The 26066-nt window shown below is 43.2% G+C and overlaps 1 protein-coding gene across 2 annotated transcripts in view; it reads left to right on the forward strand.

Moving 5' to 3' along the window:
- The window catches only part of LOC307216995 (schwannomin-interacting protein 1), a 387429-nt gene that overhangs the window by 53188 nt on the left and 308175 nt on the right, over positions 1-26066 (forward strand). For both annotated transcript variants that reach the window (XM_079977952.1, XM_079977955.1), the window contains exons 2-3: positions 21993-22057; positions 24814-24894. In XM_079977952.1, the coding sequence (XP_079834078.1) occupies positions 21993-22057; positions 24814-24894 (146 nt within the window). The remainder of the gene's footprint in view (positions 1-21992; positions 22058-24813; positions 24895-26066) is intronic.

Here is a 26066-nt window from a genome sequence, read left to right on the forward strand (position 1 = left end):
TATTTTAATGTTTTAATGGGATTGTTTAGTGCATATTTTTATTGCGGATTTTTTTTTTAAAAAAATATTTTAATGTTTGTGTAACTGCTTAGAAGAATTAAGCTTCTTCATTTCTTTTTACTTGTGGGTTTTTCAAGGAGTTGAGCTTGGTTTATCAAGCCCTATACAGCTTCAGACACAAGGATTTGAAGGAGTACCAGTTCCATTATCTACTGCCCCCTGCCTTAATATTTCCAGGGGACACCTTGTCAGTCATCCTGTTGATGACAGTGGTGCCATCATCATCATAATCATCATCTCCCCCCCCCCCATGTTGGGTGATGGTGGTGATATGGGACAAGGCATTCATGGAATTCCCTCCTGGTGGAGATAACGGTTGTCCCCCAAATTACAGCTTCTTGATGTCAAATGACCACCTGTCAGGAGTGAGCTGGCAGTAAATCACACTGTGCAAGTTGGAATTAACTCTTCGCTAGCAAGAACACAATCTGCACAGAACTGACGGAGTTGTCATGCCTAATGAGCGCAGCAGCTCAGCTCAGCCCTGGTAGGTCTTGCTTAGACTGAAGGTCCCTGCTTCCCCACAGCTGTGTAATTAGTCCATGACACCATGCATATTTTTCTTCAGGCTTTCGGACATGGATGTGTGTTGTCTGTCTGCTGCTAGGTCATATTGTACTGTATTCTAATGATGGCAGTTTCTTACGTCTTTATGATTTTATGTTGCATTTTATCTTAAATACTCATCACAGTGTCCTCCCAGGCTGAGCGCATAGAGGAAATGGTAGTTGTTCCATCAGCATCATGGAGCTTAACCCGTTCACTCATAGGATGGCTCTGCACGGTGCCTAAGCCAACATAAGACCATAAGAAGAGCTTCCTGGATCAGGCCAAAGGCTCACCCAGTCCAGCATCCTGTTCGCCCAGTGGCTAGTCAGATGCTTATGGGAAGCCCACAAGCAAGACCCGGGTGCAACAGCACTCTCCAATTTGACATTTCCCCCTACCTCTTTCCACTTTTTCTTTTAAAGTTTCTTTTACCACCAGACAGTATTAATTTGCATCACGATGCACTCTAGCCAGCGCAAACCCTCCAAATACGCTGAATGCTTCAAATTATCCCTGTGTGTTTTTATAATAAAATGGAGGAACGCTAAATAATTTACATAGACAAATGAAAACTAATTTGCTAATTTTTAATTTTTATCCAGTTGCACGATCCGTGCTGGTGAATAATTAACAACTAAAAAATGAATTTCAAATCAAACTCTTTCTCTGTAGGGTCTCATCGTAAATGTTATCATCTGCATATCCTTCCCGAACGCTCATTTATTATAAAAACATATTTTATTTTAATTTTTTTTAAAAAAGAAATAAAATAAAACCCAGAGGAAAGAGTGTTCAGCATGATCTGGGCTGTAATAAGAAGAGTGGCAGGCTCTAGAGAGTTCATTTTGTTTCCATGTAGACCTGGGATAATTTGTTGGAGGCTGCTTTTGAATTATTCACATACACCAAATGCTTGGCTTTTAGAGGCTGAATAAAACCAGCTTCAGTCATATGCTACTTTTATAAAATTTGCATTTAAAGCTTTCTTGTAAGATGCCTTTCTTATTCAACCACACAGCTGGGTGCTGCAGGATTCCATCCATAAACTATATAGCATTAGGAAAAGGAATTATATCTAGAACAGTGGATTTGACGATTTTGGTTCTCTCAGTTTCTCACTCTTCCGATCTTAAATTCAGTTTTCCACATTTCCACAGCAATCTGATTTTCTTAAATAAAAATCCTCTTGAAAATCTTCCAACATTTAGGTACTGATATCACCTAATAAATACATTTTTGTATGCGGTTGTGACTGATACACACATTTTTGAAAGCAATTTCACCTAGTAGCATGCGTTTTGTATGCTACTTTCACAAACATATGCATTTTTATGGACACTTTACTGTAACATATGTATTTGTGTGCACATTACTTGGCTGGGGAACTGCATCTCAAAATTCAGAGAAGTGTGAACTTTAAAGGATGCCTGTGTTTTGGATCATTTATTATTTTGGAGCATGCAGATTTGGTAGGTTCACCTTTAAATGTGAACTGAATCAAATCCCTGCTCCCAATCCCTATTGGCAGGTGGGTCTTGCAGCAACATGCTCCAATGCGGAGTGCTCCTGTTCACTATTCCAGCCAGCCAGCCAACCAGCCAGCCATTCCATCCATTCCATTTCTCCTCTTCCTAGAATCATCATCATCATCATCACTGAATCATAGAACTGTAGAGTTGGAAGGAATCCCAAGGGTCATCTTGTCCAACCCTCTGGCATGCAGGAATCCTGCCCACAGCAACCCCTGGGTGGGCTTGAACCACCAACCTTCTGGTTAGCAGCCGGGCACACCAACCATCTGACTGGGTTGCTCGAACCACTCTGGGCAGCTTCCTACAATTTTTATTAAAAAATTAAGGACAGTAAAACATCAAACATTAAAAACTTCCCTGTACAGGGCTTCCTTCAGATGTCTTCTAAGAGTTAGATAGTTGTTTGTTTCCTTGGCATCTGACAAGAGGGCGTTCCACAGAACAGGTGCAACTACCTGACCTCTGCCTGGTTTTCCTTCCCTCCCACCCAACAGCCAGCATTCTGTGGCCTCTGAACATATCCAGTCTGCACCAAGCTGTTTTTGGAGTTCCACCACAGGGCCTTAAAAAAACAAATAAAGTTGTTTTCTTCTTCTGCAAACCTTGGAGTTCCCCCGAGCATGCTGGTGCCTCCCTCTTGAGTGTGATTGTTTTGGGTTACATGAGCAATGACACTCTTGCCTGAACACCAGAAATAGAAAGAATGAGCTCCTGACATTCCACACAATGCATAAGGAAGCCCCTGAAATGGGAGAAAGCTGGTTGACAAACCTTGACAGAATTGACATTATTTGTTTTGACTCAGAGTTACTGTCGCAGAGGAAGACACTCATTAAAACTTCACAGGTTGAATCAAGTGCCCAAGTCTTTGTGGTGCTTTAAAAAATTACATTATAATGAGCAGAGGTGAGGAATTTCAGGTCCAGGAGTTGAATGGGTACCTCTGGGCATGTGTCTCTGCTAGGGTCCTACTCGAGTGTAGGACACTCCATGCCCCTCTTTTCCTCATCCATGAAAATGTTCTGCGGGTCTGCACCTTTCTATTTGTACACCACTTAGAAATCAAAGCACTGAATGCTGAATACAATCAAATACACGATTTACTAGCTAATATTTTCCAGAAGCTATTGAGAAATATTTTCCTCCATGCTTTGATTGGAGGGAGGGCTAAGCAAGTTAGCTCACCCTTTGATGTGTGTAGCTTTATAACAACCACCATTATTTTTTGAAGCACGTAACTTAAAAAAGAACCCACCCTCCACATGTATGGTGGATAATGCTCTCCGAGCACATTCTCACCATAGGAACTTTGTTTCTTGAAACACTTCTCCATGACTTCTCAGAGAAGTGAGAGAGAGAAAAAACTTCAAGTCAGTCTGAAGTCTGACATCTACTTTTATTCTGGTACTCAGGTTTGCAGTGTTTTAATTGGTATTTATCTCCTGCGGGTGAAAAATCTTCACCGCAACAGGTAATGCAGAGCAAAGTTGCTATGCAACCATATAAAAATCTTCCTTTTAAAAATTGGCAGTGGGAGAGAGGTTAGATTAACTCCTGGGGAATTGAGAGAGGAACTGTTGTTATTGCATTCCCACCCCCATTTCTGTGTTGGTTGTTGCTTTCAATGAAAAGTTATGCAAAAGATCACACTTCAGAGTACACAGTTTCCCTTCTCTTCCATTTTAAAACAATGCCATTGTCTTTCTCATTCCATTACAGAAGGTGCCACTTTGATACTAATTAAAATATGAGGAGAAGGAACATCACCTCCATAGGGTTTCTCCACTTACTGGCCCCTTGCTGAACAGTTGCTACCGAACAGTGGTATATGTAGAAGAACTTGACAAGCTGGGACAGCTCAATCAGTAGAGAATGGCACTCTTAATCTCAGGGTTCTGGGTTTGAGCCCACATTGGACAAAAGAATTGCATGGGGTTGGATTATATGACCCTTGGCTAGATGCCTGCATACTGCAACTGGATTGTCACATGCGCTTCTTGGATGTTGGAATGTAAAGCCTGCATGCAAAGCCCAGCGCAGGGGGCTTAATCTAATGGTGGCTTTCCCAAAGTGCAAAGCTACCATTGGATGCAGTCCATGAGTTGAGCTTTGCTTGCACTCTCCCGACTTCTGCCCATGCAAGATGGAGCACCCAATTTTTTTGCTGACACCCATTGCCTACTGCAGCCCTCAGGAGTACTACACAGTCCTCTGGGGTAGCTTTGGAAGAGGGGTGGGGGAGGGAAAGAAGAGCCTGTGGTGCATGGGGGGAGTAATCAAAAGTTGGGTGTCCTGAATAAGTGGGGCTTTCTACTGATGCAACATCACCCTTGGATACAACCCATATGATACAGCAATATTGGATGCCACCAACCATTGGATACTACTGTATATATCATAGGTCTGTACAGTTGTTTAAAATCTTGAGTAGCCTGCCAGTTTTAATTATTGTTCTGTACTGCCTTTCATTGTTTCTTTAATATTGCACACCACCCAGATGTTTTATGAGAGGGCAGTGTATAAATACATTTATAAATAAATAAATCCATAGCCAGTGTGGATTTGTAGCACCTAAAGGATTTTGATTTGATCTTCAGTGCTTCTCTTTAGGCCAGTGTTTGTGGGACATAAGACCATTTTGGAAGAGCAGCTCCAATATCCCTGATCCATTTCACCATTTTGTTTCTTCTACATGGTGACACCAGTAATAAAATGAAATCAGTCCTGCCTGTTCTTTGAGTACTGCTCTTTCCATCCCCTGCAGTTTAAAAGAGTGTGCTCAGATACTTCATAAAAGTGAATCTTCCCACTGAGACAAACAAAGGTTGGAATCAGAGCTTTTCTGACAGAGGGGGTTTGAGTTCTTCCTTCCCAACGGCACAAGTAATCTGCAAGACTATTAAAATTCCCCCTCTTGTCCTGTAATGTATCAAAACGCTTTGCCCATCCCAGCTTCTGTCTTTCTTCTTTGCCAGGGATTGTTCTACTCCTACTCAATGCTTGTCACCTCCTTGTTAGCTGGATTTCAGTCACTTTGCACTCCAGGCAACTGCCTTTGAAGCAGACTCAGGTCATTTAAGCCTAAAGGCTATCACTTGAAACTCCTAGATCTGTTCTTTGACTCTTAGGCTCCAGGTAAACTGCACTGTCAAATTAAAACAGATGATGCAACAGGGAAGTGGTTCAACATATTCCCTCTTAGTCTTTTTATGCTTCCTTCATGATGTGGTTATGCTCTGGAATGCCTCTGCTGAAGTGGATTTACTCCCAAGTAACAAGAGAGGACTCCTGCCAACCTAGCAGTTCGAAAGCACATCAAAGTGCAAGTAGATAAATAGGTACCACTCTGGTGGGAAAGTAAACGGCATTTCTGTGCGCTGCTCTGGAACGCCAGAAGTGGCTTAGTCATGTTGGCCACATGACCCGGAAGCTGTAGGCCGGCTCCCTCAGCCAATAAAGCGAGATGAGCGCCGCAACCCCAGAGTCGGCCACGACTGGACCTAATGGTCAGGGGTCCCTTTACCTTTACCTTTTTAACAAGAGAGGAACTGGGCTTCTGATTATTATTATTATTATTATTATTATTATTATTATTATTATACTGCAGGGATAGGGAGCCTGCAGCCTTCCAGATGTGGTTGGACTCCAGCTCCCATCATCCTCAGCAGCACAGCCAGTGGTTAGGGATGATAGGAGTTGTAGTTCAGTGACATCTGGAAAGTGATGGGTTTCTCATCCTTGTTTTTGAGATTATTTTTGTTTATGAATGCAGCGGCTGAACCTACAATTTGAAAGGGAATCACACTATTAAGAAGATAAGAAGTAAGAACTGGTGTTTGGAGGTCACATATAGCATTGGCTTCTAGAAGCTAAGCTATACTGAAAGACAACCAGACAGGAAGTGGAGGCAGTGGCGGCGGCAGCAGGGACATTTCCCCTAGCTGTATAACATCTTTACACTGTTGTTGTGGACAGAACGAAAGGATTAAGCTTCCAGTAGTACAAAATATATAATGGAAAATTACTGGCCCATTTAACTACAATGGAAATTTAACTCAAGCAGTTAAGTCACCACATCCCAGTATGTCTTTAATCAAAGAAACTTGTATACCTTTTATGCTATTTTGGTGCTTGTAATTTGTTGCTATTCACTGAAAGGAATATGTATTGGTGGGCAGCCTGCCTTCCACAGAACAGAGTGTCCTACCAAATTGCAGTTAAATATATAAATACAAGTGGAAAGCAAATTAGATTGGCTCATTGAAAGAGCCCCCCACCCCCTGCTTCTCAACCTGTTGCTTTCTATGATGCTTCTTAAAATCCTTTTCACTGCAGCTGAGATGTTAAAAAGATGCGAATGAATAGTGCGGTAATTTGCCTCCGAGTGTAATCTCTGGCCATCTTTTTTAAATGGTACACTAAAATTATACACAGGTTGTAAAGAGACCACAGTGGATCGAACAATCATGTTAATGACTGTTATCAAGTAATTAACTATGGAGTCGGGTGTAGAGAAGATTGGATTATTTCACCTGTGAGATTGCCATGCTCTGTCTCTTAATGGCATACCTAATTAGTATGGTTCTGTATTATAGTAGGCCCCAACGAGCTGCTCAAGTTAAGAACTTATCAGTACAGTCTCCACTCCTTGATACATCATCTTTGCCATTGCAAACTGCCTTTGAGTACTGCCCACAATGGCAGGGATGTGCCACCCATTCCCCTCCAAATGCAGCTGGACTCCCAACTCCCATCATCATCATCATCATCATCATCATCATCATTTATTAAAGTTGTATATCATCAGAGCCATCTTTCCCATATGGCTTAGTGGCGCATTGCGCCAGGACGCTGGCCTCTCAGGCGCCCCAGCGAGTGGGGGAGCTGCCTCCCCTTTCCCTGTATGCCCACTAGCTGTGCCCTGTCAAACATATGGCTGGTGGGCATGCAGCTTCCCTTCCAAGACTCTGCGGGGATTGCTGTCCCGCAGCGGCATGGGGGAGAGTTGTGCAACACCCCCCCCCCGCAATGGCTGGCAGTGTGCAGCTTTTCCCCCTCATCCATGGTAATTTGGGGGCGCTGAGCGGATATTTGTACCCCGGCGCTGCATCTGCTAAAGATGGTGGGGATCTTTGGCCCTGCTACCTGATGGGAGTTGGACTCCCAACATCTGGAGGGCTGCAGGTTTCTCCTATTACCTGCCCTAGGAAATTGTGCAGGGTCATCGGAAATGCATGTTATTTGCAAGAGTGCAGTGGTCATATTATTACACTGGGGATTCTGGAGGCAAGGCAAGGGTTTTGGCTATCCAAGGGCAGTTTGGGGGCCAAGGTGCAATATATGTAGCAGTGTTAAATAGGGTGGGTGGTACTGCATTAGCCCCCTTCTAATGTAGGCATTGCAGCAACCTGTACACATGATCAGGAAGGAGGCACTGTTCTTGTTATAGGTACAACCAAAGAAGGCACTCTGCTTTTAATGGAGTTATTTAAACACATACTATAAAACCAGTTGAAGTCACTCCAACTATATTCCATACATATTTAGCCTAACGTTTTCTATTTTGATGGATGCTTGGTTGAAGCTCTTATTTTTGCAGGGCACAGAGATAATGGCTTGTGGTGCAGCTGATATGTGCTTGGATTAAGCAGCTTCCGCAGCTGATGAAATGTTTGCTTTGCAAATGCTCCCACTTCACATTCTCAAGTACCATAGAAACAGTCATTAAAAGAGTCTCAAACACATTATCAACAGGCTTCCACTTTCCAAGTGTTCCTGAGGCTGCGGTCCTATATCCACTTAACTGGGAGCAAGCCCCACTGAACTCAGTGGGACTTACTTTTGAATAGGCATGTGTAGGATTGCACTTGCATGTTTGCTCAGCAGAAATGCCTAGTGAGTTCAATGGGACTCACTCCTAGGTACGTGTGTGTAAGATTGCAAACTTAATTTTACTGTCTTCTCCTAGTCTTTTTAGCAAAGGACCTTTCAATCTGGGAAATTGTTTTGATGAGTGAATAGACAGCCATACACTACCAGGCCAGGTTCCAGGTTTTTATATTAATTTAGGAGGCCCTTAATGACTTGGATCCAGAACATTCCAAGGACTGCCCGATCCCTTATATCCCTGCCCAGTCGCTGAGGTCTTCACTATTAGTGGTCTCCCATAGCTCAGGTGCACAGTTGGTACCCGTGAGTGGGGGAATGGATGGGACAGGGTCTGTCTGCAAGGCCACTGCCCTGGCTGTTAGAGGTGCATAGGGGTAACGGGCGCCTGAGAGCAGTTGCTTGGCTTCAACTTTCTTAATTTGGCCACAACGTCTGTGTCTGTGCCCTAGCCTCTAAGGAAGAGGTGCAGGGAGGGGACAATGACGGGGGTGGGACACTGATGTAGAATATGTTCCTATTTTCATCTGAGGAATGCTGGAGGGTACGCACAGGCCTGAACTACAGTGGTACCTTGGGTTACATACACTTCAGGTTACATACGCTTCAGGTTACAGACTCCGCTAACCCAGAAATAGTGCTTCAGGTTAAGAACTTTGCTTCAGGATGAGAACAGAAATCATGCTCTGGCGGCTCAGCAGCAGCAGGAGGCCCCATTAGCTAAAGTGGTGCTTCAGGTTAAGAACAGTTTCAGGTTAAGGACGGACCTCCAGAACGAATTAACCCAAGGTACCACTGTATATACTGTTGCCTTTCATACAGCAGCTACCTTAGACCGTTTTTGATACTTTCTCTTTTATAAAAAGAGCTATTCCCCTCCAAATTATTTGTGCAGCATAGGCACAAACTATTATTCCCCCCACACACACTTTGCCCCCCCCATCTCAATATTGCCAGATGTTGTTTGTGAGGTGGATTCTGAATAGCACCGCTCAGCAAAGACATCACACAGGAATAATGCTCCAAGCTTTTTCCATTCATTATGACCATCTTCCTTATTTTAGTTTCTCGCTCCCAGACCGGGCTCCGTTTGCATATGTGGCTTAAACAGCTGCTGGATATTAAATCCGAGCGTGTTTTATATTGATCCATCAAGAGAGAATAATTCATTTGAATAAGAGAAGGCAGGGAAATGAAAAATAGGAAGCGTTGATTTTCAATCCAGCTTTGCTTTGGTTGACAATAATTAATGGATGGTTGATTCTTTAGGTAGCTTTTTGCTAAAAGTAATCCAAATGGCTTCATTTCTTTCAAGAGAAAGTTTTTCATGGCATAAACACAGCATAAGCCTATTCAAAGGAAATCACCCTTTATATAAAGATTTAGACTGTAATAAAAGCAGCTGGGTTCTAGTGTACTTAGTGACACTGGGATTACCAGTGCATTTGATCCATTCTCAGTTCTAAAGTTAAAGGTAAAGGTACCCCTGCCCGTACGGGCCAGTCTTGACAGACTCTGGGGTTGTGCACCCATCTTACTTAAGAGGCCAGGGGCCAGCGCTGTCCGGAGACACTTCCGGGTCACGTGGCCAGCGTGACATCGCTGCTCTGGCCAGAGCCAGAGCCAGAGCCGCACACGGAAACGCCGTTTACCTTCCCGCTGGTAAGCGGTCCCTATTTATCTACTTGCACCCGGAGGTGCTTTCGAACTGCTAGGTTGGCAGGCGCTGGGACCGAGCAGCGGGAGCGCACCCCGCCGCAGGGATTCGAACCGCCGACCTTTCGATCGGCAAGTCCTAGGCGCTGAGGCTTTAACCCACAGCGCCACCTGCGTCCCTCAGTTCTAAAGTTACAATCCTGCAAACACTGATGGGCTCATAAGTGTCTTGATTTCAGTCAGGTTATTCCTTTCCTAAGCACCAGCAATAGAACTGCAGCCCTCAAATATTTTTAGATGCACCTGGACTGATATAGTCGCATTTTCAAGGAGCTGTTAGCTTATTATACTGGGTCAATGGGTTGTTTTATAGAAAGCTGCTTAACAGAATGCTCTTGAAGCTGATTATTAAAGGGCTCATAATAATCAGGAAATGCATTTTGCATTTATAGTAAAACCATACACAGGGCCAAGCTTCAACATCTCTACCAGGTATGCTTGTTTATCGTCTTCTCTCTGCTTTTGTTGGAACTGAGATTTTCATGCATTTACTGGTTCTTTCAGAAGACAAACCAAACAACTAGATCTATGTAGTGTGGAAACAAGACAAAGGAATTGTTCCAGGAGAGAATGACACGGTGTGATTTTTCTTTTTAAGTGATACAATACAATTATAAGATGACATTCAGAGAATTAATCTAGGCTATTATCAGTCCAAATTTTGGTGTACACCAGCCTTCCCCAACCTGGTGCCCTTCAGATGTTGTTTGATCAGCCCCATCTAGGGCCCTTTGGTCAGGAATGATGGGAATGACTTGGAGGTCACCAAGTTGGGGAAGGCTGATGGACACAGTGCAGGATATGTTAGAGCAGACTTTTGTAAACTTGGGTCTCCAGCTGTTTTTGGACTACAGTCCCCATCATTCCTGACCACTGGTCCTGCTAGCTAGGGATGATGGGAATTGTAGTCCAAAAACAACTGAAGACCCAAGTTACGGAAGCTGTGCGTTAGAGTGACTTTAAGGCCGTAAAGGACCTCTAAGAAAAAGAGATTTAAAGCTGAAATTTTGTTTAGTTACCTGTATTAAACCCCACTGAACACAGTGGGGCTCACTTTTGAGTAACCATGCATATGACTGTGTACAAATCATGTGTCTGGGAACTAGAAAGCAGCACAGTGCAGCCCAAGCCTGGCTGATACAGGCTGTTAATCACAGGTAGATTTGTTTATTGCATTTCAGGACCGTTTTCAGTTTTGAAACACTACAGCAAAGAAATGGCATGAAATGTAAAGCCATCTGGAGGGCACTGTGCTGGCTACCCCAGCGCTGCATGCACCCTCGCATCTAGTTCTGGCTTGCATGCCTTTTTATTGCCTCCTTCAGGCTCTTGTGGCCACAATCTCCAGTGACAAACATTCATGTATTTTATAAAAAAAAACCAACGCAAAACTCCTAAAACAAAAAAAATGTATTCTCTTTTCTTGGCTTTTGCTCATGTCAAAAAGCTGATGTATACTAACATGTAGAGCTACCGCTGCAGCTAACATAAAAGAGATCTGTTTTAAAAAAATAGGGGGGAGTGTGTGTGTGTGTGTGTGTGTGTGTGTGTGTGTATCCTACATTTGAGTGCCCCTTGCGGTACCATTTTTAGGGTTTGTGTGTGCATTTTTTTTAACTCGTAAAGCCGTATGGGATAACTCATTACAATGGGAGAACAATAGGACCTTGCGGTTTCTTTTCATGCTACTGAGGCGGTAGGCATGGAAGAAAACAACTTATTAGCCAAAGAAATGGGACAGAGCACAGCATGTCTCAACACAGATACGCATGTGGGTGGGAGATCTAAATAGGGAAATGGTCTTTGGATTTCCATTCTATTAGCCCGTGCTCTGTTATAAAAAGAAATGTCAGCTGTTAACTCTCCATTGCCTTCTTTATGTTTTTCTCGGGGAACTTTGCTTCTCCTTCCACCTCTTCTTTCTTTATTCATTATCGTGGTTGTCATTCATAATTCATTTGTGTCGTATGAGAATATCTGGATGGGATCCTATGGAGTGAAGTATTGTGCCATCTGAGATGAAGGAGGTGTTCCTGTTGTCTTACAATCTGAGTTAAACTGTGTGATCGTTGCCATTGTCATCGCTCATGCAGCCCTTGAGAAACATGAAAGATCTCAGTGGGAGGTAACTAGCCCCACACCCAGGATCTAAAGAACAATGAAATTAGCTCCATGAGATCAGTAGCAGTCTGCAGTGCCCAAGCATCACCCACTGAAACCAACCATCCAAGTAGGACTGGAACCACCACAAAGCAGTGCTGCCCAGCCTGAACTCAGCCCCCCACCAATGTATTGGTTAATAATAATAATAATAATAATAATAATAATAATAATAATAATATATTTGTACCGCGCCACTCTGGGCGGCTTCCAAGAAAGATTAAAAATACATTAAAATGTCACACATTAAAAACTTCCCTGAACAGGGCTGCCTTCAGATGTCTTCTAAATGTCAGGTAGTTGTTTATCTCTTTGACATCTGGTGGCAGGGCGTTCCACAGGGTGGGCGCCACTACCAAAAAGGCCCTCTGCCTGGTTCCCTGTAGTTTTGCTTCTCGCAGTGAGGGAACTGCCAGAAGGCCCTTGGTGCTGGACCTCAGTGTCTGGGCAGAACGATGGGGGTGGAGACGCTCCTTCAGGTATACTGGGCCGAGGCATACAGTCATACCTTGGAAGTTGAACGGAATCTGTTCTGGAAGTCCGTTCAACTTCCAAAACATTCAGAAACCAAAGCATGATTTCTGATTAGCTGCATGAAGCTCCTGCAGCCAATCGGAAGCCACGGAAGCCCCGTCGGACGTTCGACTTCCAAAAATAGTTCGCAAACCAGAACAGTCACTTCCGGGTTTGCGGCTTTCGGGAGCCTAAAGGTTCAAGAACTAAGCTGTTTGAAAACCAAGGTACGACTGTATAAGGATTTGTAGTAAAATTGCTATCTATAAAGCTCCAAGATTTCTAGTCATATTCTGTCCAAATCTTAGGAATGTTCCTGTGGAGTAGCTATAAGAACCTAGGAAAAGCCCTGTTAGATCAGACCAAAGGCCAACCCAGACCACCATCCTGTTCTCACAATGGCCAACCAGTTGCCTCTGAGAAGCCTGGAAGCAGGGACTGAGTGCAACAGCACCCACCCCAGAGTCAAAGGATGACAGAACGTCTGGACTACATTGTAAAAAAGAACACACACCCTGTTTATAGATAGGCAGTATGCATACCTTCCAACATTTGTCCGATGAAAATAGGGACATCCTGCCCAGTGCTATTTTCCTGGAAAGAGAGGTGCTGGAAATCAGCAGGAATGCCACCCTTGATCTATTATAATGGCAGTGGCACCCACCTGAGGGGTGCCAGAACTGAGTTCTACCGAGTTCTACCGAGAAACAGGTGAAAAAAAGCCCTGTTCCTACAGTGTGGTGTAGTGGTTAAGAGCGGTAGTCACGTAATCTGGGGAACCGGATTCGTGTCTCCGCTCCTCCACATGCAGCTGCTGGGTGACCTTGGGCTAGTCACACTTCTTTGAAGTCTCTCAGCCCCACTCACCTCACAGAGTGTTTGTTGTGGGGGAGGAAGGGAAAAGGAGATTATTAGCCGCTTTGAGACTCCTGAAGGGGAGTGAAAGGCGGGATATCAAATCCAAACTCTACCATACCTCCCAACGTTTCTCCAATGAAAATAGGGACATCCTAAAGGAAAGCGGGCAAGGTCCATATAGTTAAAGCTATTGTTTGCCCAGTAGTGATGTATGGAAGTGAGAGCTGGACCATAAAGAAGGCTGATTGCCGAAGAATTGATGCTTTTGAATTATGGTGCTGGAGGAGACTCTTGAGAGTCCCATGGACTGCAAGAAGATCAAACCTATCCATTCTTAAGGAAATCAGCCTTGACTGCTCACTGGAGGGACAGATCCTGAAGCTGAGGCTCCAATACTTTGGCCACTTCATGAGAAGAGAAGACTGGAAAAGACCCTAATGTTGGGAAAGATGGAGGGCACAAGGAGAAGGGGATGACAGAGGACGAGATGGTTGGACAGTGTTCTCGAAGCGACCGGCATGAGTTTGACCAAACTGCGGGAGGCAGTGGAAGACAGGAGTGCCTGGCGTGCTCTGGTCCATGGGGTCACAAAGAGTTGGACACGACTAAACGACTAAACAACAACAAAAGGAAAGCGGGACATTCCTGGATCAAATCAGAAACTGTGACGGCTTCTGTAAATCCGGGACTGTCCCTGGAAAATAGGGACACTTGGAGGGTCTGAGTATTTATGGAAGATGGCTTTCCTAGGACCATCACCCTGGCAAGCAAATTGTGTATGTGAAAGGGCTTTTTTAAAAACCACCCTAATTCAAGAGAACATTCATAAATGTAATCCTCCATCTGTGGTCCTAAAGTGTTCTAGCCCAGAAACATATAATGTGCAATAGACTACTGATGGTGCTCTTCTGTCTCACATGGTGGCTGTGCTCTGCCAAATGCAGAGCTTGTGCTGGGGCTAAAGATGTGTTTTTGAAATGGTCGCAGTACTCTTGATTATTGTCCTGTGAACAGCCCCTAATAAAATATAGTAGGGCACACGTTGAACTGCAGCATCTGCTAGAACGGAGAATAATGAAACGAAGAGCAATAAACAGTATGAGTTAATTGCTTGGTGGCTACTGCTCCCGTAAGTGTATTCCATTTATCGGGTAGGTATTTAGAAATCTTGCTTGCAGTGCCATCACTTAACCATTTCCACTAAGCATCTACAAAGCGTAATGTTTATCCCAGTGGTGTTCTAATTAGCAGTTATATCTTTCCAGTTTGAAAGGCTCCAATTATTCCTGCCCTCCAGCTCGTGCTCTTGGCTTCATTTTCTGTGCAACATGACACCTTCCTCTATTCTGACTTTCATTGGTGTTTGATTGATGTATGTTGTTTAGAAATACAAATGCATGCATGAAAGCACCCCAATGCGCCCGGCTGTATATTCTTATCACCTCTAATGATACAACAACAACAACAAATGGCTCTGCCAGGTTGCCACCCAGAGAAAGCTTGTTCACACCTAATACAGGTGCAAGCTGTCTCTACAAGAGCTTGTGTGAAAGAGCGTACATTTGTTGATTTGTGCAGCTCAGCTGTTGTGTACACAGGAACATAGACTGTACACTCTAAGCATTACACGTGAACAACTCCATGAACATAACAGCTTGACTCCGTGTAAACAGGGACACAGATTGTTACGTTAGCTGAATGTTACTGCTGAAACCCCCAGAGTAGAGAGCTTTGAAAGCACCAATTCATTGAAGAGGCAAGGGATCAGCAATTGGCCTTCCATCCCTCTCCTAGGGACGCGGGTAGAGCTGTGGGTTAAACCACAGAGCCTAGGGCTTGCTGATCAGAAGGTCGGTGGTTCGAATCCCTTCAATGGGGTGATCTCCTGTTGCTCGGTCCCAGCTCCTGCCAACCTAGCAGTTTGAAAGCACAAAGTGCAAGTAGATAAATAGGTACCGCTCCGGCGGGAAGGTAAACGGTGTTTCTGTGCGCTGCTCTGGTTCGCCAGAAGTGGCTTAGTCATGCTGGCCACATGACCACAGCTGTACACTGGCTCCCTCGGCCAATAAAGCGAGATGAGTGCCGCAACCCCAGAGTCGGCCACGACTGGACCTAATGGTCAGGGGTCCCTTTACCTTTATCCCTCTCCTAGTCCTTTTGTTTGCCCCTCCTGCAAAAATTGCTACTGCAGATGGGTTGGGAAAAGCACTGGGGGAGGAATGGTCGGTGCAAACTGTTTATTTTTCCATAGACAAATCAGTGCATATACATATTTGTAACCATAAATAAATAAATAATTTAAAATGGTAGAAAAAGAAAAGAAAGAAAATGAAATGAAATTTATTACGGTCCCAGACCAGCTTCAAAGAAAGAAAAAGGAACAATCAATGACTTCCCTGTCAGGGAAACAATTTGATGTTGCCATAAATTAAAACTTTCTTCATTTTTGTTCTTTTATAGATTTTTGCAGGAGGTATAGGATGCAAACTTCCACCATCAATCATCTGTGTTAGTCGGCAGGCATCAAGCATTCCAAATGCTTGTGGTCTTGTGAAGAGGCTATAAACATTTTAGGAACAATTAATAATACATTTGGAGATAAAAATTTGTTTATACCCTAAAATAGGTTTATTAACTCATATAAAAGGGGACAGTCTAAAAACAGAGGAACGCTGCTGTTCCTTATGAGAGTAGCAACTAGTCTCAGCACTTGGTAGAGTAATTAATTCAAAAACTAAGAGAGCAATATGTTAAATTGTGGGAAGGAAAACAATTTTATTTGTTTCATAATTTATTTATTTATTTACATACTGCTTGATTGGAAACAGACCCTTAAGTGGCCTACAAAAAATTAAACTTCTGGTTTACAAAAATAAGTCAATAAAAAAAATTAAAATAGGTATTATTATTTTTATTAAATTAAATCAGCATTTAATCAAAATGAGCAGTTGGGTCATAATAAAATGAAACACATGCCAACTTCTACATGTCTGGATAAAGGTAAAGGTAAAGGTACCCCTGACCATTAGGTCCAGTTGCAGATGACTCTGGGGTTGCGGTGCTCATCTTGCTCTATAGGCCGTGGGAGCTGATGTTTGTCCACAGACAGCTTCCGGGTCATGTGGCCAGCATGACTAAGCCGCTTCTGGCGAACCAGAGCAGCACACGGAAACACCGTTTACCTTCCCACTGGAGCGGTACCTATTTATCTACTTGCACTTTGACATGCTTTCGAACTGCTAGGTGGGCAGGAGCTGGGTCCAAGCAACGGGAGCTCACCCCGTCGCGGGGATTCAAACTGCTGACCTTCTGATTGGCAAGCCCTAGGCTCTGTGGTTTGGACCACAGCACCACCCGCATCCCTACATGTCTGGATAGACCTACTTAAATAAGTGCCAAAAAGAAAACAGCAAAGGCACCTGTCTGATGTCAATAGGCATGGAGTTCCAAAGTGTAGGTGCTGCCAAGTGAAAATATTGATTTTTTACCAGTGTGGAATGGGTATCATCTGGCACCTGTAACCTGTGCCAGTTCTGCAGATTGAAGCAACTGAGTCAACATGTTTGTGTTAGGGTGATGCCTCAAGAAAACTGGTCTTAAGCTCTTTAAAGCTTTCTTGAGGAAACTAACCTGGTTCATCAGGTTAAGCAAGGTATGTACTACATATGTCTGACACACAATGCCAATTGATTAGGCCTCACTGGACTGCTGGAAAAGATACAATAATTGACAGTCCACGTCATAAGAAGAGGCCTTCTGGATCATGTGGTGCAGCATCTTGTTTCCACAGTGACAAACCAGACAAGTCCGAAAGAAGGACCTGGGTGCAACTGAGCACTCCCCTAGAGGCAGAACGCATATAAAGCCATTGTCACCGACAGCCATTGATAACATTATTCTCCCAAGTGCGGTCCTTTTGGTTTAATGAACAAAGTTTACCGACACTGTCAGCCTCTGTGAAGCAGGCAATACTTTTTGTGTTCTCTCATTAGTCCATCAGTCTCAGTGCTGAACAATCACCATGGCAACTCACCCTTAAATGAGAGGGACAATTAACCATGTAAGAGCCACAAAGCAGATGAAAGCAGGGATAAGAAGAAAGTTACATTTAGATGTGTTATTACACCTCAGGTTCTCTTGGCTGGAGTTTTCAGTTTTGTACATTTGCATAGGCTAAAAGGCTAACTGAAAGTTTCTCATATTATTATTATTATTATTATTATTATTATTATTATTATTATTTGTACAGTGGTACCTTGGGTTACATACGCTTCAGGTTACAGACTCCGCTAACCCAGAAATATTACCTCGGGTTAAGAACTTTGCTTCAGGATGAGAACAGAAATCGAGCTCCTGCGGCACGGCGGCAGCAGGAAGCCCCATTAGCTAAAGTGGTGCTTCAGGTTAAGAACAGTTTCAGGTTAAGAACGGTTAAGAAGCAATAAAAATAGAATTGAAATTAATAATAGATATTTAATGTGGACAAGCTGCAGACCACCAGAATGCAGCTTGTGGACCACTGATGGTCCACAGAACATAGTTTGGGAGTCCCTGTTATAAATATATAGGTATTGAATGTTTGGCCCCTAAGAAATTCAAAGGTTATCAGAGCATAATGGGATCAAGTTGTGAGGGTGTGATTCTGACATTGCCTAGGAAAACACATGGACATCACCAGTTGTGTGAAAGAAATGTTGGCAGAGCTGGGAGAAGTAGCTAGAGGAGAAGAAAATGGCCTACTGCACTTCATTCCTTGATAGACTTTCCCAAGTAACACTTGCGTACGGCACCACAATATTATTCCTTAGCAATATAAATCTACAAACTCCATAGACACAAGCAAGAAATGAGTAACACTTCCGCACTTCAAAAAGCAAGGTTGCATTTTTGGACCCCCCGTTTCTTTAACTATTAATGTCCTTTCTCAACAGCGGGGTTGGGAAGAAGAGGTATGGCACTGAATTTTACAGTACATTTACATTATAACAAGTTGATAGAAGCCTCGTAATTCACTGTGTATTTCAACAGAAGTTTGGACTGCTTCCAATTTAATTTTCTGAAGTTGGAGTTTGCAGCTGGGTCACTCCCGGCATAATCTAGGAGATGTATCTCCTAAGGCTGTGAATTGGAACAACAGCATCTCAGCTGTAGCCTGTCACCAGGAGCCATCATTTACGGCACTTGAGGTCTCAGGGCAAAACATCAAAATCACTTTATGTGGACACAGCAACATGGCTGGCTTCATAAATTTTGTTGCAAGGAGCAATAATCAATACTTCATGTTTAATGATGCAAAACTGAAATTAGTATAGATTTTATGTCTTCTGCTGTTCCAAATTATGCAAATTTTACTAGCCCCTTTTGTAGTTGTCCTATTACAGCTTTCCATAAAAAAAACAAGCCAATAATATTTAATCGAATGATTGAATGGTCCCAAAAATGTTGCAGACATTTTTTAGAAAGGGTTGTTGTTGTTTTTTACTAAGTCTTTACCCCTAGGTTAATATAAAATGATGTCAAACACATGCACAAAATGATTTATGTAAGTCATGTAGGTTTTGTCACCCTTGGCTATATATAAAGTCAATTGTAAATTGTTTCCACATTCTAAATTACCTTATGTTGCTTTGGGATACATTGAAAACAAAATTGACCGCTGGAGTGCTTTGGAAAATGAAAAAGGTTATCTTTTAGAATCAAGTACTATAGGCAAGTAATTTTTCAGGAAAACTTGGGGAGTTTTCTGAGTTTTACACATGTCAAAAAGGAGAAACTATTTTTGAGGAAATCTGGAAATGGAAGATGAGTTTAATGACTGGGCTCCTCCAAATGGCTTTTAAATTGGTCTGCAACGGTAAGTGTTTAAAATCATTTTACAACATTTCAGCCATTTAATGAAGTGGATAGGGGGTGCGTCATTCAGAAACTGAGAAGTTGGAAGACGTTTTTTAACGCATCTTGACAAATCTACTTTATACCTGATATATTGTTGAAGTATTGATCAGTGTTTCCAAGTTGATGGGAAATGAAAGTTGCATCATTAGTAAATCTGTGATGCAGTGTCCATTTTTAATTTCTGAAAATTCTGCTTCCCCACAGCAGGAACTTAAGACTGTGTTTTATGGTAGAAGGTACATCTACCAAGTTTCAGAACACTGTAACTTTGCAGTCTCATTGGGTTGGGTCTAGGCTTTGCCTTCTGCAGATGAAAAGGCTCATTCTGTCAACAGATGACTTTTGAGCCAGCGCAGACATCCTGCAGCTGGAGGAAATGGCTCACTAGGTGGGCAGAACTGCTTTGCTAGCTTTCTAGCAGATGGCTTACTGTTGCTTACTGGGAAGAAGAGGGTAGAGGCAAAGCAGTGGGAAGGTTGGCATGGTGAACATACACAAGCAGAGTCATCAAGTAAGCCACTTTTTTGGGGGGGGACTTTTTTGGAGGTGGAACTGGAGTAGGCAGGAGGGAGAGGAAAATTGGCAAAAGTTGGTAAACCTCAGTTAACCAAGGAGCAGCAAAGAGTGGATAGAATGTTGGACAGAGTAAGACGTGGGTTCAGATTCCTGGTCAAGCTCCCTCCTGGTGATCACAGCAAAGCCACTGGCAGGAGGCCAGGTGTGCAGCACCATTAGGCTAAAAATCATGAAGCTAAAACCTTTAGCCCCTGTAATCCTCAAGCACAGTACTTCCACCAAAGGCACACCGGAATGAAATACCTTCAGAATTTACTTTAAAATCAATTGTAACATGGCATAATATCCCCCTGGGAATGAAATTCCAAATGGGGGCCAGCACTGAGAAGGCCCTCACCCTGATACTCATTAATCTGTCATCAGCAGCAATAACAACATGTGCTGCAACCAGCCCATTGATGTTTAGTATTTTCTACAGGCGTGGGTGGTGCTGTGGTCTAAACCACAGAGCCTAGGGCTTGCCAATCAGAAGGTCAGCGATTTGAATCCCCGCAATGGGGTGAGATCCCGTTGTTCAGTCCCAGCTTCTGCCCACCTAGCAGTTTGAAAGCTTGTCAAAGTGCAAGTAGATAAATAGGTACTGCTCCGGTGGGAAGGTAAATGGCGTTTCTGTGCGCTACTCTGGTTCACCAGAAGTGGCTTAGTCATGCTGGCCACTTGACCCGGAAGCTGTCTGCGGACAAACACTGGCTCCCTCGGCCTATAGAGCGAGATGAGCACGCAACCCCAGAGTCGTCCGCAACTGGACCTAATGGTCAGAGGTACCTTTACCTTTACAGACATTAAAGGAGTAGCTCCAGTATCAGGTGACCTTTGACTCAGCCCTAACCTAAACTGACCCTTTACTTGAGAATGCAGAACACAGGTATGTTTGAGCTATGGGTCTCCTTGCCAACAAATCCAAAACTTTATTTTCATTCCCAGATTTATTCTCAGGTCAGCTTTGGCGCAACGTACAATGCACATTTCCTCCTTTTGTTTTTAGAATGATCTTAACCTTGTCAACTTTGAGGGTTTTTTACCTTGCAAACTGGCAAGCAATTCACCCTGAGCCTCACTTAGCTCCGATTGGCCTTTGTCTTTACATTACATTCTAAAACTAATGAGCTAAAGGAAGACGTGAAGCAATGCCTCCGCTTCTTAAATTGCCTTCAAGTCCACTTCATCTTAAATTAGTACAGGATTGATACACAGTAGAGAATGGCGTGATATATTGAGTTAGAGATGATGTGTTTGTTTTCTAGTCTTATCTGGGTTCTTTGAGCCTTTTGTGGTTTGTTTGTTTTTGCCTGAATAACTTTTTATTGTGTTAAATCTGAGTCTAGAACTTGTTAATGAAAAGCATGTCAGCAAAGGTCCCTTCACACAGAAAGATGCATTTCTCAGGGACAGGTAATTGCTTTTCATATCAAGGGCAGAGCCTATTTATATGTTTTATCCCTCTGCTTTTCTTGTTAGGCCATTGCTATTAATAATCTTTGCCACAGACTTTGCTTGGCTTTTCTTTGCCTTCGCTTTCCTCTGCCTCATCTTTGCCTCACTGCACCACCTTTGCCCTCCCCATCCCAATTAATGGGCATCATGTAGGCGACCCTTTTCTCCAGCTGTATCTCATATTAACCGGATGGGGCAATCCACTTAACCTGAGCACAAGAGGAGCCCTGCTGAATTGTACCAAATGTCCATTGAGTCTTCACAGGGTAGCCTTCACAAAGCGGGACATGGAACTAATAATATTTTCTTACTCTTCGTCCCCAGCAAGTGACATGCATGTGGGTTGCCATCATGACTAACAGGCAGATAGACCTGTTGTCCATGAATTTGTCCAATCCCTTTTAGATCTACAGCTTTCCTCTCCCACCAGCAAAGGTTGCAGCTGGAACTAGCAGCCATTGCATGAGAGGCAAGGAGGATGAGATTGCTGTCTGTATCACCATCATCATTACCTGCCATTTACCAGCAGGTCCCAGGACATGTTGCAACATATTAAAGTTCAAACAAAGTACAGTCGTGGAAATAGGGTCGATACTAGTTGTGATGGCTATATTGTCTGCAGCATCAGAGGGGGTATAACTCTATAAATCAGGTGTTGGGAATCAAATATGAAGAGATGGCTGTTGCACTCATTCTGCTTGCAGGTTCGTATAGGCATTCGGTTATCCTGAGAGCTGCAGTGTCTTGCTTCAAGACAAATACCGAGTACATCAAATTAATACATTGGCATCTTTTATTTTTGTCCCACTACAGGAAGAACTCAAAAAGCTGCAACATATATTGGAGCAAATTAGTGATGGGAAATATTTGCTTGAAAAGTAAGTACTAACATATTTGGATTCCCACCACATAAAAACCTTGTGTAGATTTTAATGGAGACTTTTAGGTTTGTTCAGCTTTAATGAGGTCGCTCAGCTAAAGTTTTGTTGTAATCCTACACCCATTTTCCTGGGAGGAAGCCCTACTGAACTCAACAAGACTTACTTCTGAATAAACAAGCAACATGCTATTAGTCAAATCAGTGGGATAGGAATTCATTTAGTTTTAAGCATCTTGCTTTATTTTTAATATAATTCTAAAATGAGCTTCTATGTCTGCATCTATCTGCATGTTTATACTGGTATATCCTTTATGTAGCATCATCTAGGTGTCGCCTTTTATAAAGTATAAGAGGACACATCCTTCTTACAACCTATACATTAATAGAAGGCAGTCAGCGGAGGAAAGGAGGGGAAATGAAGGCAAGAATATAAGGGGGAAGAATTGGCAATTATTTCAGTTACGTATATTTAGGCACCACAGCACCCCTTGTCACCTCCCATAGTGCCCCGAGGCCTCTTGCCCTTATGGACTTTATATTTTGCTCTCTCTTTTTTAAAAAGCTTTGGGCAGTGGCTAGGCTTTCAGGAAAATAAAGAATAGCCCTCTCTTGCTGCCCTACTTTCTTCCCTTGCTTTCCTTTCAATTTTTAATTTACTTGTAGAAATTATCTCTCTTCCTTTGTTTCAAGATCTGGAAGTGGGCGGGCGATTGTGTCAAGTGTATGAAGACATCAAACAAAATATTAAAATACCATGTACATGTGGCCCAGAGGTATTCTTCTTTGGGAAGGAAAGCAAGAAGGCAGGGCATCTGGAAGTCAATGTTTTGCTGCCCAGCTGCTTGGACTGCTTGAAAAATAAATAAAAAGAGAACATAGGGAATGCAAAAATAACACTGCTGTTGAGTAGTAAATTTGGGGAACTGGCAGGGGCTGGAGAGTCTTTGGGGGACATATTTAGGGGGTGCCTGTTTGGGGAGGGGTGATTTGCCTGTTTCAGTTTGTTTGTTTTTTGCCTTGGGGCCTTTTTTGAGGAAGGGGGTAGATGGTGGGTGTTTCCTTTGAACATCACCAGCTTTCCTTCTCAGAAATGTGTATTTTGAAGTGCTTTAGGGAGGGTAGTATCTGGGGCTCAAGCCCAACTGCTACCTTGTACTTATTTTCTTGGGAAATGTGTCTACAAGCTTGCAAAGATTGGACAGGATGGGAGCACACTGCAGTAGGGTATATGGAGTAGAGCAGGCATGGCCAAACTTGGCCCTCCAGCTGTTTTGGGACTACAATTCCCACCATCCCTGACCACTGTTCCTGTTAGCTAGGGATGATGGGAGTTGTAGTCCCAAAACAGGATGGTGCCAAAGTATTTTGAGGAGGGACATGAAGGAAATAATAGAAGTGATATACTAATGGAGGTATTGTGGGAAGCATAAGGAACAACAAAGGAGAAAGGGTGAATCCTTTTGAGGTAGCAGGAGATCTTCAGGCGTCTGTGGGAACTTGGTGAGCAAAGGTCACACATAGGGAAGTATTTCAAAATGCAAGCAGACCAATGAAAGAAAGCAAAGCTATGAAGGGTTTTGAAGGCAAGGATGAAGAACTTACATGGAATTGGGGAAAGGAGCCAGACTAAGGATTAAAGGAGAGGTCAGAGCAAAGAGAGAAGTGATGATGATAATGATCTACCAAGTAAGGTAAAGGTAAAGGTAGAGGACACCTGGACGGTTAAGTCCAGTCAAAGGTGACTATGAGGTGCGGCGCTCATCTTGCTTTTCAGGCCAAGGGAGCCGGTGTTTGTCCACAGACAGCTTTCTGGGTCATGTGGCCAGCATGACTAAACCACTTCTGGCACAACAGAACACTGTGACGGAAAGCAGAGCGCATGGAAACACTGTTTACCTTCTCACCACAGCAATACCTATTTATCTACTTGCACTGGCATGCTTTCGAACTGCTATGTTGACAGGAGCTGGGACAGAGCAACGGGAGCTCACTCTGTTTCGGAGATTCAAACCACCAACCTTCTGATCGGCAAGCCCAAGAGGCCCAGTGGTTTAGACCACAGCACCATACGTGTCCCTACTGATCTACCAAGTACTGTTGCATGAGCGATAATTGCAAGGGTTAAGGCATTGGTGGGAAACTTCTAGACCTCTCATTAGGCTCATTAGGCATGCACAATTTCCCACAAACCACCGTTACTTGCCCCACACCTTTATGGTGTGCTTCTAGTGCCACTCAGCTGATTTTGAAGTTTGGAAGGTGTCTATCTCCTGATGTCATTATTGTGGCAGCTGATTGACAGGTGGGTGGTTCCGCCCGTCTGTCAAAGTTGGCCTGCAAAAGTGAAAGGTACAGAAATCTGGCCCAGCAACCTTGGGTTTCAGGACCCAACCTTGGTTAATTTTTGTACAGTTTCACAAAGCACATCAATTGCATAAGAAGAGGTATGGTTGTTTTCAGCTTGAAGAATGTGGTGCTGGAAGAACCAGCAGCATCAGAAACATCAAGAAAGGAAGTCCAAGCAAAGGTAAATGCTAAACTGGCCCACTATGCTGCTTTTGGCAGCATTTTAGGGCAGCCTAGCCTTAAGATCTCCAGCAACACTTCCCTCATTGGCCCCTGTGTCTTCTCCAAAGGAGACCCATTTCAGAGTAAGCTGCTGGAGCATGTTCTCTTTTAAATGGATCTATGTACTTGGAGACTTTACAAATGTCATGGTGAAATAGATTTTAATGGATAACCTCTCTTTTACAGCCATCAACTCGCTATGGATGTGGAGAATAATATTGAGAAATATCACATTAATTTACAGCCCTTGGAATCCAAAGTGAAAGTGTAAGTGATATAAAGTCTACTCTTTTATGTTTGCTTTAGAAATGCAGCAACATTGCCGGAGCTCTAGGGAGATGCTTTATTTGGCTGATTGCCTTTGATTTTTAAGTGTCTTCATTCTTCTTCCTTACACGTAAGGTTAGGATTAATCTAACAGGAAAAGGTAACAAGAGCATATTTGATCCCTTTAAATCATATAAACTGAAAATTACTGTGGAGTGCAAATGCAGTACAAAAGCCACAGAGGAAGTTTTGCACGGTACATTTTGTTTGCTGGTTATGAATTCTGAGGGAAGATGGAAGAGAGTCAGCGAGTTATGAAAAAGAAGATAGGTATTGATGGTGGATCCCAAGTGTTTTATGGCTGCTGAGGGGCTGATGTTACATTATCTGAAAGCTTCTCTATGGTGGTCAGATGCAAAAGAGGCCAGTTAAATAAAAAGTTGCATAAGAATGTAGAGCAGGGGCCCTGAAGTGATTTTATTTTATTTTTATTTATTAAATTTGTATATCGCCCTTCATCCATAGATCTCAGGGTGGTTCACAACATAAAATTACACAAAATACATAAGGAAAATAAGGGGGGGGCAGCAACCACAACCTCCCACAACACATTTAAAAGGGCATCCAAAGAAGAATGCTTTCATCTCATGCCTAAATGTGTATAATAAAAGCACCACAAATGGGGAGCCATTGCAGAAAATGTCCATTCTTGTGTTGCCACTTTCCAGACCTCTTGTAGAGGAGGCACATGAAGAAGGGCAGTCCTGAGCTGTTTAAGGCTTTATAGGTCAACACCAGAACTTTGAATTGGGATACAGAAACAGCCCCCGGGTGGGGTGGAGCCACTATGCAAACTTCTCATCAGTTGCCGCAAGTGATTGAGGTGAGGCATCAGGGAAGTCAGTGTAGTGCAAACACACCAATGGAGACAATCTGGCACTCTTGCCAATGTGTTGACCTCCCTGCCATGCCACCCTTTCTTCTCCTCTTCCTGGTAAGCAGCAGTGACCCATCTATTGGGAAGCTAGCATAGAAGCTCCACCCCACCTGGCAAGGCACTTCTGTGATGATGCGTATTTAAAACCAGCTTTTCAGAGAATACAGTTATGACCTGAATGGCAAAATGAGCAGGCACACAGATCTACATTTCTAACTGCAGCTGTACATATAAA

Source organism: Podarcis cretensis (assembly GCF_951804945.1).
Source record: "Podarcis cretensis genome assembly, chromosome: 5".
Taxonomy (NCBI): domain Eukaryota; kingdom Metazoa; phylum Chordata; class Lepidosauria; order Squamata; family Lacertidae; genus Podarcis; species Podarcis cretensis.